At 43.8% G+C, this 12,964-nt stretch overlaps 2 protein-coding genes across 2 annotated transcripts in view; one reads left to right on the top strand and one right to left on the bottom strand.

Annotated features, from left to right (window-relative positions):
- The window catches only part of LOC118083835 (dynein axonemal heavy chain 11-like), a 240,858-nt gene that overhangs the window by 6,512 nt on the left and 221,382 nt on the right, over positions 1 to 12,964 (bottom strand). The window contains exons 77-79 of the mRNA XM_060272909.1: positions 10,850 to 11,092; positions 6,768 to 6,950; positions 3,727 to 3,842 (exon numbers count right to left, since the gene is read on the bottom strand). Coding sequence (XP_060128892.1) covers positions 3,727 to 3,842; positions 6,768 to 6,950; positions 10,850 to 11,092 — 542 coding nt within the window. The remainder of the gene's footprint in view (positions 1 to 3,726; positions 3,843 to 6,767; positions 6,951 to 10,849; positions 11,093 to 12,964) is intronic.
- Positions 1 to 12,964, top strand: part of MAP3K20 (mitogen-activated protein kinase kinase kinase 20) — a 342,609-nt gene that overhangs the window by 143,520 nt on the left and 186,125 nt on the right. The gene's annotated exons all lie outside the window — the stretch shown is intronic.

The following is a 12,964-nucleotide window of genomic DNA, read 5'->3' as shown; positions in this document are numbered from 1 at the left end:
GTTATCCTACATTGTCGAGTGCATTGTCCCCATCACTTTCCTAACTGCAAGGGGAAAGCTTTGGTGTGCAAGCTGAATTTGCTGGTATGTGATTGAACCCCACCTGAAAATAAGCCCTCTACTCCTTCTTCTCACCCAGTTTCCTATTTTTCTCTCTCTAACCATTAGTCAATATTGCACTGAATATTATTAGCTCTCATATTATTATTGTTATTTGTTCTATCTATATTTATCTTGCCTTCTTTCCAGACCAGGACTCAAGGCCACTTACAGACAAAAGAGAAAAAGCATGGCCATTAAAAATTAAACACTAATAGAATTAAGATAATATAAAGTATCTAAAAATACAGATAATAACAACAAGAAAATTAAAAAACCAAAACAGTAGCACTATTAGGTATCTATTTTTCATTCTCCCAGTTTACGCTAATGGTTCTGCTATGGATGTCATCCTTCCACATGGCTGAGATGGCACCCTACTAAAGAGCCACACCTTAGGCTGGGCTTCTAAGGTTGAAGGTTGGTCCAAGTCTGGTTTAAAGACAATGAGCCATGAGAAGGGAGAGGGGCAGGGGCCTGGATCGTGCCCATCAGCAGTCAGAACTAGGACTGCAAAGTAAACAGGTGCACAGAGGTCACCTGGCTGTAGCCTTGCCAACTATTGGTGAAATAAATTGCAGCGATTATTTCTCAATTTGCATCCACACATATAAATTAGCACATGCAATTCTCATGCAAAACCTCCTTTGGCCTCTTATTTGGTGAAGCACAAGTGGCCACTCCATTGACAGGCAGGAGGTTCTTCCTGTAGCTAAGTATAATACAAATAAAAAAGTCAAGGAATGAGTCAACTGAGGAATTTTTGTTGTGTTGTGCACAGCCCACTCATTTGACTGGGGCCAGCTCAAGAGATATTCCCAGTGGATTGTTTCCCCAGACCATCTTAGCCTACTGAAATTCCATCCTCTAAAAAGTAGGCTTGTCTCACTCCACCCTCTATTTTAAAGAACATTTTTTCTGGATTCCTGCAGGTTCCCTGAATTCAGTCTCTGGTAGCTTCGCAGAACCAAGAATCAAATCCCTCCTGTATTTCCCCCCCCCCTCGTGAAGCTTAATGCTACTTAACTAAGTCGCTATCTTTTCGACAGGTTGCTTCCCCCAAGGGGGAATCATCTAAGTGGATGACCATTCAGTATCATAAGACTTCCCTGGGGGGAAATGAATGCCATCTCTCGGATCAGACCACAGCTGGGTTAGTTAAAACAGAGACCACTGAGCAATGTGAAGGGCTATAATGAGCTTCAGAGGCGAATCAGGTGTGGAAATGTTCCCAGGATGCTCTTGCATTGCTTACTGGTATCCTGTTTTCCAATAAACACATGCTAAAAAGGCAGGACTTGTGGCTATATTCTCATTCCCCAAGGCCTGCTAGTCCTTGCAGACATCTGCAGGACATGCATTTTGTGCAGCCTCTCATTAAACCTGGAAACATTGCTTTATGTCAGGAGATTGAGAGAGAACGCACTACAGTTGGTTACTGGAAAACTTGCTCCAGCTAACAATTCATCGTGCCGGATCGGTAGGTCAGTTGCTACTCAACGACTGCAATGATTCTTACGGCCTATCGTTGTGATGCATTTGCTGTCCGTACGAAGCTCAACATATGAATTTATCCAGATTCCCCTGCTTCTTGCTGGTCCAACCCTCTTTGAAATATTGATTAAATGCCAGAGATTTCCTATGTGGTGGGAAATATAATAAAGCAGATTGGACGGGGCGGGTGGGGAGATAACAGATTGCCAGTGAAGCATAATGCTTTATGGTTGTGTATTAAATAAGCACCGGCATGTACCTATATGGAAGACATGTCTGTCTGCAAGGGAGAATCGGCAGCTTCAGCATTTCAGCCCCGAAGTTCAGTTTGGTACTGATGCCGTATTCTGGATCGTGCAGACAGAGAACCCTCCTTTAGAGTTGGCAGCATTCCTGTTCTTTTGTGATTGTCTATGAATCACCAAAGGCCCAAACCCAGGACAACTGGGTGTAGGTTTAGTTGCAATAAATGAGCACCCATGCTTGAAATACTGTGTGTGTGAGAGGGGGGGGCGGTGTTTGCGCAAGTCTGTTTTGAAGCATTTCCTTATGACAAAGTTGTGTCTCCTCTCATACTACTAGAACAATACAATAGGGGAGCATGATTTGGCTAAAGTCTGAGGAGGTTCCCCCGACCTTTATTAATTTAGAGAAAAAAATTATAGATCACTTAATGAGAAAACTATGATATTTGGTGCACACAGAATCATTGAGTGGTGTTCAATGCTATTCCTACTCAGCGTGGACCCATTGAAATCAATGGACACGACTAACTTAGATTCATTAATTTCAGTGGGTTTACTCCTATTAGGACTTGGATGAACTCTGCCCATTATCAATAAAACACAAAACAAATCGAACTTAAAAAACCACCACCTATAATTAAATTATATGACTAGACAGGCTTGCTGAAATAATAATAAGTTTTCAGTGGGTCTCTAAAACAATATACAGTGGTATCTCGGTTTTCGAGCGTCTCAGAAGCTGAACATTTCAGTTTTCGAATGCCGAAAACCCGTAAGTAATTGCTTCCATTTTTGAATGCGCCTTGGAAGTTGAACAGCTTCCGCTGTATGTTTTTCAATTTTTCCAATTGAACTTGCAGCCAGCCCTTTGTGCCTCAGTTTTTGAAAGTTTCAGAAGTTGAGCGATCTTCCGAAACAGATTATGTTTGAGAACTAAGTAATGTCAATAAGTAATGAGTATCTTTCCCTGCATAATAATTTGAGCCATGATGAGTGAACCTGAGGCCTAAGGAAAACCTCTGTTTGTATTATGTGGGCCCTAGTCTCAATGTATCATTGGATTATATCAAGGGCCTGGATAAGGATGGAGTGTGGTGTGCATGTTTGGCGTTGTAATGATAATCAGCTGCGGACCAGGTATTCTCGTGGATCAGTCGGCTCCCCAATATTTTTTCAACATTTACTTCAACTACTTGTATGCCACTTAATGACAATAGTCTCTAAGCAGTGTACAAGTAAGTTGATACTTTAGCACTCTCACTCACCGCTCTTCTGACTCCACCATACCTATTGTACCTCTCGAGATAAACTTGTATATGGTGGCACTGTGGTCTAAACCACACTTGGGCTTGCCGATCGGAAGGTCGGCAATTTGAATCCCTGCGACGGGGTGAGCTTCCGTTGCTCTGTCCCAGCTCCTGCTGAGGGAGCCGGCGTTTGTACACAGACAGCTTTCCGGGTCATGTGGCCAGCAGGACTCAACTGCTTCTGGCACAATGGAACACCGTGACAGAAACCAGAGCACACAGAAATGCCGTTTACCTTCCTGCCTCAGCGGTACCTATTTATCTACTTGCACTGGTGTGCTTTCAAACTGCTAAGTTGGCAGGAGCTGGGACAGAACAACAGGAGCTCACGCCGTTGTGGAGATTTGAACCACTGACCTTCTGATCGGCAAGCCCAAGAGGCTCAGTGGTTTAGACCACAGCGCCACCTGCGTCCCTAAATATATGATGGTATATGTAAGGTAAGACTGTAGTCTTTTTTAAAAGGATGGGTGCGACACTACTATGCATCACTACAGTATTTATGAGCAATTTTTTTTCCAAGCCCCCCCCCCCCCCCAGTGAACAAAGAATCTACCCTGATCTGTTGGAATGAGACTCACCACTGAGCTAGGCTGTAGGTTGATGGATAAGCCAGTTTCATCCAAGTGTCAGGAAGATTATCCAAAAAAAGAGCTGTCTGTAGTTGCTCCATCTCAGCAGAGATTGCCAACTCACCCTTAACAAAAGAAAACATTAGTGTGCTATTTGCGTCGCACAAAGAGACTGTGATAAGATGACATGATAAATGATAGAGGGCTTTCTTCCCCCCCTACAGTAAAAACACACATGGTAGCTGAATTGTCAAATGTAAAGAATATCTTGGCTCTTAAAATTGGGGTGAGTTATTTATTAAAAAGAGGTGAAACGATCATGCAAACAGAAGCGGTGCTTACTGTCTCTTCCGCTTTTCTTAAATATAATTGTGAATATTTGAAGAAAATTATGCACAACAAGCTATGGGCTGGAATGCAGAGTGCTCTCCGTAAATGGATGACTTCTGTTCACAGAAGCAGACTGAGATCCCGTGGAAAACTCCCCTTTGATGAAGGAAGGGGATTTTCACTTATCTCCTTTTTAAAAGCATTAACATATCATCTTATGACTTATCTAATGACTAACCCTTTGGCATCCCCTGGCATGACTTCTACACTGCTCCAGAGAGTTCTCAACTCACCATAGCAGCTTTTTAGTAGACAGAGGGGGCTGTAGGAAGGATGACTCATCTTCTCTTGGTCCTACCCACCCTCACAGACATGCTTGCTAGGGACATGGGAGAGGGCCTTTTTGGTGGCTGCTGCCAGACTTTGGAAATCCCTCCCCAGAAAAGCCTGACTGGCTCCCTCCTTGCTGTCCTTTGACTTCCTTGTTCCAACAGGAACTTACTGCTTTTAATTAAAGGGCTGGTGCTGTTTTGTTTTTACTGTGATTATTGTATAGACTTTATACATGTAGTTTTAATTCTATCAATGTTTAATTGTTTTATAATGATTTCCCCTATGTTTTTAGAGGTTCTTGTTTTTACCTGTAAGTTGCCTTGAGTCCTGTCATGGGAAAAGGTGGGTGGTAATAATACTAATACTAATAATTATAATTATTATAATAGACAATTGCCACAGCCACCCTTTCTCCAGCAGGAGTCACATGATCCCCAGGTGGTTGGAGGCGCACTGGGAGGGGAGAGGGAAAAGGCTTTTTTAAAGTTTATATGCTGCTTTTTGTGGCAGGGGTGAACCACATATGTTCTAGCATCCGTTAATTTAACAGGCTTCATGATACTAAGAGCTGTTCGACAGTGGAATTTGCTGCCAAGAAGTGTGGTGGAGTCTCCTTCTTTGGAGGTCTTTAAGCAGAGGCTTGACAGCCATATGTCAAGAATGCTTTGATGGTGTTTCCTGCTTGGCAGGGGGTTGGACTGGATGGCCCTTGTGGTCTCTTCCAACTCTATGATTCTATGATTCTACTAGTTTATAATAATGAGCTTGCACTGTTGGCCATTTGAATGCTCCAAATTTAACAACCACCTAGGCAACAACAAAATGCATGGTACATAGGTTACCTGTTTCAGAAACCAAGCTTTTTACTTGTGGGAAGGCTTTTGATGATGATGATGATGATGATGATGAGAGTCAGCAGCAGAAATTCCTGCAAGCTTTGTTCCATGTACACAAGCAGGTAAGAAACTTGTGGAAGGGAACTGAATTATATCCACAGCATTTATATATTACTTTAGCCACTGGGTAGGGGGAGAGAAGAGGGATTTTTTAAAATAAAAAAACCCATTTTCTCCTTCCTCCTGCAGCCCCTTGAACCCACAAGAACAGGGTCCCCTCAGCAGCCTGATGCCCTGATCCCTGTCTCTCCCCCCCCCCCCAAGCTTGGCTTTTAGCTTCTGTTAAAGCTTTTAATGTTTTTTGTGTCATTCTGCTTTTGAGTGCCGCTTGTTTAAGGCTGCCATGCTGCTAGCACTCTGTGGTGCTTAGGGTGAGAGAGTGGGTTTGCCCAGGGCCGTCTTAAGCGTATCTGGCCCCCTGGCGCCGTGGTGCAAAGATCCCTCCGGAGGCCCCCCCCCTGTTTCCCAGCGCAGCTGTCTGGCGGGTGCAGCGCGGCTGCCACGGGCACAGCAGCGCGGCACCCCTCCTGGCGCCCTGGCGCATTGCGCCACCCAGCCTTGCCTTAGAGCCGGCCCTGAGTTTGCCCCCCCCCCAAGTTCCACAAGTCTTCCAGGGCCTTGTGCCTCAATGACATTGCCTTTTCTGACAAAGGCTTGTCTGTTAAACTGCATAGATCAAAGATGGATCAGAATGGTGGGGGTGGGGGGAAGGCCATATAGTTAAATTACCACATTGTTACGTTGCTGAACTTTGCCTTGTTCAATCCTTGGCAGGTGGTGTTTGCTTCACTGGAGTCATAGAATCATAAAATTGTAGCGCTGGAAGGGACCATAAGAGTGATCTAGTCTACCCACTGAAATGCAGGAATCTTTTTACCCAATGTGGGGCTCGAACCCACGACCCTGAGATTAAGAGGCTCATGTCTAATGACCAAGCTATCACCATTTCCTGGGTCATTATTGCAACATGAAGACCAGGCTCTGGGTTCAAAGAGATAACTGTACTAAGTACAGTAGCTATATGCCATATCCCCAATAGAACATGCAGATTCCTTCAGGTTTACCAGCTGCCAAAAATACGGAACTTAATTCACTTTGCTGGGATTTTCTGTCTTCCAATGACTTTGAAAGAGACCTACGGCCTCTATATCATCCAAGCCTACTAGAAAATTGAATTTCAAATCCTCATTTGGATGGAAATCACCTTTGCTTTCTTTTGGAGGGAACCCAAAAATGATAGCAGCTGGTAACCTTTCTCTATAACGTTGGAATCTATCATAGCCATAATAATAAAATTGCTCCAATTGTCATAGCCATAATAATAAAATTGCTCCAATTGTGTCATGACGGAGACAAACTAAATGATGGAACGGATGCCACTAATCCCAGGGAGAGACAATTTGTTTTCAGTGTTTTCATCCACTGTTCCTAACACATCCATTTTATTTATATCTAGAGTTCTAACAAAACAATAAAGCAAAGTACACACACCTTAAGACCAAGATCAAGTTCTTTAAGGGAACGTCTTATCTCATGTAAGAGTATATTCATCCGTTCACATTCTTGAAAGCAAACCAGGATATATGGAGAACGTTCAGCTGTTTTTGAGGTAAGGTCAGACATGTTATATCCTTCCGGAAGCTTCTCTTGTATGTCATCTAATATGGCCTTTACCTGCAAGCCGGGATAGATGAATCTGTCAGTTTCATTTTCTCTCAGTTTCTCAGCTTCTCAGTCTTAAATTCAGTTCTCCACATTTCCACAGAAAAACTGAAGTGCGATTTTTTAAAAATCAGCATGAAAACTCATTAGTGTTTTAGTGTGAATTTCTCCTAATAAACATATTTTTGTATGCAGTCAATATACACATTTGCAATATACACATTTTTCATAATAATATACAGTGAGGGAGAAAAGTATTTGATCCTCTGCTAAATTTGCCCGTTTTGCCGTCTGATGAAGAAATGACCTGTCCATAATTTTAATGGTAGGTTTATTGTAGCTGTGAGAGACAGAACAACAACAGGAAAAACCCCAGAAACCCAGAAGACAAAAGTCAGAGATTGATGTGTGTTATAATGAGTGAAATAAGTATTTGATCCCTTTGCAAAAGATGACTTAGTACTTGGTGGCAAAACCCTTGTTGGCGATTACAGAGGTCAGACGTTGCTTGTAGGTGGCCACCAGGTTTGCACACATCTCAGGAGGTATTTTGTCCCACTCTTCTTTGCAGACCCTCTCCAAGTCAGTAAGATTTTGAGGCTGATGTGTAGCTACTCGAACCTTCAGCTCCCTTCACATATTTTCAATGGGATTATAGCCCTGGAGACTGGCTAGGCCACTCCAGGACCTTAATGTGCTTCTTCTTCAGCCACTCCTTTGTTGCCTTGGCCGTGTGTTTTGGGTCACTGTCATGCAACCCATTTTCGACCCATTTTCAATGCCCTGGCTGAGGGAAGGAGGTGCTCACCCAAGATTTGACGATACATGGTCCCGTCCATCATCCCTTCAATGCGGTGAAGGTGTCCTGTCCCCTTAGCAGAAAAACACATCCAAAGCATAATATGTTCCCCCACATGGGGATGGTGTTCTTGAGGTCGTAGGCAGCATTACTCCTCCTCCAAACACAGCGAGTTAAGTTGATGCCAAAGAGCTCGATTTTGGTCTCATCTGACCACAACACTTTCACCCAGTTCTCCTCTGGGTCATTCAGATGTGCATTGGCAAACTGCAGCAGGCCTGTACATGTGCTGTCTTGAGCAAGGGGGTCTTGCAGGCTCTGCAAGATCTCAGTCCTTCACGGCGTAGTGTGTTACCAACTGTTTTCATGGTGACTATGATCCCAGCTGCCCTGAGATCATTGACAAGTTTTGGGCTGCTTCATCACCATTCTCATGATCATTGCAACTCCACGAGATGAGATCTTGCATGGAGCCCCAGACCGAGGAAGGTTGGCAGTTATTTTCTGTTTCTTCCATTTGCGAACTATTGCACCAACTGTTGTCACCTTCTCACCAAGCTGTTTGGCAATAGTCTTGTAGCCCTGTCCAGCCTTGTGCAGGTCTACAATCTTGTCCCTGACATCCTTGGACAGCTCTTTAGTCTTGGTCATGATGGCTACTTTGGAATCTGCTGGTTTGATCGCTTCTGTCGACAGGTGTCTTTTGTACAGGTACTGTAACGACCCGGGGATTACAGGTAAGACCTCTCACTTACAGCAGGTGCTTCTACTCCCAGCTCATTACATACAGTGAAGGTACCAGGTAGCCTGACATCTGGCTGGTTGATAGCGGATCAAATACTTATTTCACTCATTATAATGCACATCAATCCCTGACTTTTGTCTTCTGGGTTTCTGGGGGGGGGGGGCGGTTTCCTGCTGTTATTCTGTCTCTCACAGCTACAATAAACCTAACATTAAAATTATGGACTGGTCATTTCTTCATCAGAGGGCAAATTGGCAAATTTAGCAGGGGATCAAATACTTTCCCCCCTCACTGTAGCTCAGCTAAATATGGCAGTGAAACAAAGGTTTGGGCTTAGTGGCCACCCAAATCCAGGCTCAAGGTTGAGCTTTCTCATCAATAAACATCATCTGAAGCCAAAAGACAAACTTTGGCTACAGCTTGTAGTTAAGGATATTGACAAGCTGGAATGTATGAAGAGGACGACCAAGATGATCAAGGGTCTGGAATGACTGCTCTCCCCATCCTCCGATCCTCCTGGCAGAACACTCCTGGTCCACCTCTCCCCATGTCACAGCCCTTGAGGTTTCTGCCAAACCTCAGTTCAGAATGAACCAATCGTGACGGGTGGAGGCGGAGCCAGGAGAGCAGACCAAAAAGGGGTAGTCTTCACTCCGGTCCGCTCTTTGTGTATGTAAAGGGCCTACTTGGGAGCCCACAGATGATCAAGGGTCTGGAAACCAAGCCTTACGAGGAGCTGGGTATGTTTAGCATGGAAAAGAGGAGACTGAGAGGAGATATGATAGCCATCTGCAAATACCTAAAGGGCTGTCACATGGAAGATGGAGCAAGCTTGTTTTCTCCTGCTCTGGAAGGTAGGACCCAAACCAATGGCTTCAAGTTACAAGAAAGATTTCTACTAAACATCAGGAAGAACTTTATGAGAGCAAGAGCTGTTTGACAGTGAAACAGACTCCTTCAACAGACGCTTTTAAGCAGAAGACGCAGGGCCGTCTATCATGGATGCTTTTGTTGAGATTCTTGCATTGTAGAGGGTTGGACTAGATGACTCTCGGGGTACCTCCTAACTGTACAATTCTATTATTCCAAGAAAGTGAGAACTTAACCATGAGCTCCACGATGTGGACTGTGTGCCACCAAGCCCAGTTCTAGTTCAGCTGCTGCAAAGAGCTGAAGAAATCGGGGTGGAGCAAAAGGGCAAAACTAGGCTTTATTTCAGCCAGCTTGGCACACACTCCCCCCCCATTTGCACACACACACACACACACACACACACACACACACACACACAGACTGCGAGCCGCCCAGGGTAAGACACCCAGCCAGCCTCTCTCCACCCCCCACCCCCATAGCTATGGCTCTGGAAAGCTGTTGTGATCTCCTCCCATTGCATCTTATTTCTGAGCAAACATGCGTAAGAATGTGCTATAAAAGGTAAAGGGACCCCTGACCATTAGGTCCAGTCGTGACCGACATACATCAAAAACCCCAAGACTCTAAAGAATGGATGAGCTAAAGAGAAATGGGAGGAACTCTTTCTGTCTGGGAGAGTGCTTTGCCAGAATGTTCCCAGGGATGCATTGCTTACGATACACAAGAAGGTGACTGAAGAATAGTTGCAAAAATGTTCAGAAAGCATTTGGAGCTATGGCCAGCTAGTTGTTATTCCACATTGCATAACTCTGTGAATGGCTCTTGAGACCAAACTAATATTTGTGGGGGCTGGATCCAGACTACATTAATTGAATTAAATAGGTCCTATCAATTTCAATTGATGGGACTTAAGTCATAACTAACTTATCCCACCAATTGTCTTTTTTAAAAGGAAACTGGGTGGGTTGTTTTTTTTTACAAATCAATACTATAATTATACAGAACAATAACCTGTCCTCTATTTCAAGTAGGCGGGCCATAAACAGAAGCTGGTCTCTTTAAGATTTTTTAGGGCTTAAAATGCAAAAAATTTGGGGAGCGTGTGTGTGTGTGTGTAATTTATGGGTCCCCATTCACTTCAGTGGCAGAATTCTGCTGTAGGGGTAGTCTCCAAAGCAGGCAGGGGAGAGGGGAGAGGCAAGAGCCTGCAATGAGCTTGTGGAGGTGCTGTGAGCTTTCGCACAACACTGGTTGTGCTGGGAAGATCCATGCTTTTGCTGCAATGGCATCGCGATGAATTATTATCACAAGGGCCACTGCTGCAAAAATCTAACTTGCTCAAGGCCTATTTTGTGATATGATTGTGAGCAGCAGCTCTCTCCTTCCACCCCACCTTCCCGGCCCTCATATCATCCCCTCCCCAGGCATTTTTATATATCTGTCTTGGTTTTTTTCCCCCAGGGGTGGGTGGTTGCTGCTGCTTAAAAACCTCACCTTTTCTTCCACGGTCTGTGATGCTCCTTCCCCAGTGATGGAGTCTTGGGATTGTAGCTCAAGCAGAGAATGGAACAGGTTGTCTGAAGTCACTGTCAAGAATTCGATCTCTGCGTTGGGATGGAGGCCATAATGGACTGGGCTTTCGGGGGGAAGCATTTCATCAATATATTTGTGGTAACCTTGGTAATCCAGGTTCGAAGGCACTACAAAGCCAGGAGCAAGGGCCAGTTTCCGATCAAACTATCAAAAAAAAAAAAAAAAAAGCCCAAACACACATTAATCATGCCCTGCTATCAAGTATAAGGAGCTTGCCTAGGTATAAATCAAATTGTTCTGTTTATGGAGTCATTGCTGAGAATGACAAGACTTTTATAACATTTTAGAAGATCGTTGAATACTGATCTCATTTGCTCGATATTTTAATTAGCTCTTTTATATCTCACAGGTGCTGACATTCCAGTGCATTTTGCTGAAACACAGGTTAGTCTCCTGTTAGCAAATAACAGAAAGGAAAATTTCATTTAGAACTAAAGAGATTGGGGGGGGGGTTCCCTCCAAAAGCAAAGAAAAAACGAAAAAGAAAAATGTTATTTCTTCCAAATTACAAAGTGTCGCTCTCTGGTGTAACATTATTATTCCACGTGGCAATTTTACTAAATGAAGCAATTTACAGGAGCATTTTAGAAAATGCCATCTTTTATTGAAATGAAAGCGTGTAATGGCATAAGGATTTTTAAAATAAAACAGGCAAGATTTCTTCTTTTTAGACTATTACCAAAATACATGCATTGTCTATTTGACAAATCAATCTGCTCCCATAAAATAGAATAGAATTGCTGTTTCATAATAATGACTTCTGTTTCAAATGGCTTGCCGTGAGCCAAACAAGGTCTTTTATGGAACAGTATGACAATTGTTTAATGCACTGCCGTAGGTTCATGAGCTCTGCTTCAGCTGCATCTCAGAATCCACTAAGCAAATATTTAGCACAAGCTCAAGTTTAAAAACAACAGGCATGTGGGAGTATATTTATTTATTTATGCCGGGTTGTATTGACTTCACAATGCTATTTGATGCTTTTGAAAACGCTGCTGTGGGATGTTAAATTACGGCAGAGACCCCACAGTTGTAAAATAATTATCAACCTGCCAAAATAATGCAGCAATGTGGGCAACAGCAGCAGCAGCAATGATAACAAGAAGTATAATGATAACGGGAAATGTTGGAACCTCAAAATAATGTGGGGTTCGTTGCTCAAAGATAATTTTCTCTAACCTTCCTTTCTGTGGTTCAGCATTTCAAATGGAAACAACCTGAAATCTTGAAAAATGAGACAGCATCAGGTTTGTGTGGGATGAGAATAATTTTGGTGGCTTTCAAATGGGGGGCTTAATCCTGCCAGGCATGCTAATTAGGCATTCCTGACCTCCGCAAGGTATGCTTGGCGCGAGTCGATACCAATACTGAAAGTTGTTTGCTCTGCCAAGAGAGAGGGGGGGATCTGTTGCAGGAGCAGCACAAATGACACAGTTCAAAGCAAGAAATGCAATATCATCATGGAAGGTGGCAACTTGTCCTCTTCCAGTTTTAATCCCCAATCAGCTGCAGAGCAACCTAGGGGTCGTCCACACTTACCTTTTGCACCACACTTTCTAAGCATAGGTCCGCTGCTCTTCCCAGGAAAACCAGCTCTTTAATGCTGAATTGGAACAAATGGCAGTTCAGGTTTTGTGCCAGAGAAGCACCAGAGGCAAAAAAAAAAGGGGGGTATTCAGACAAAGAGCTTTAAAGTGTGGACCTGTGCCTTGAAACATGGCACAAAAGGAAGTATGGATGAGCCCATTTGACGCCCAGATAACAGGAAATGGGGGTAGAGTGGGGACAGAGGGTTATGTCAGAACCGGTTCAGCTGCACATCAGTAGGTGAGCAGTAACGTTTACTCTTTATTCAAGGAAACAGAACACAAACAGAGATACTGTAAAGCAGCTGCCAGAACTGACCATCTGCGCCTCTAAGTCTCCTCCCCATCCAGCTGTTTCCCCAGCAATCTTAAACTCCTTTGGGGAGGGGCCCCCTGCACTCTCTGCTTTGTTAAATGCAAAGCCCTCTGT

Source organism: Zootoca vivipara, chromosome 1 (assembly GCF_963506605.1).
Source record: "Zootoca vivipara chromosome 1, rZooViv1.1, whole genome shotgun sequence".
Lineage (NCBI taxonomy): Eukaryota > Metazoa > Chordata > Lepidosauria > Squamata > Lacertidae > Zootoca > Zootoca vivipara.
The sequence above is the reverse complement of the archived record's forward strand: the minus strand, read 5'-3'. Positions and strand labels throughout refer to the sequence as shown.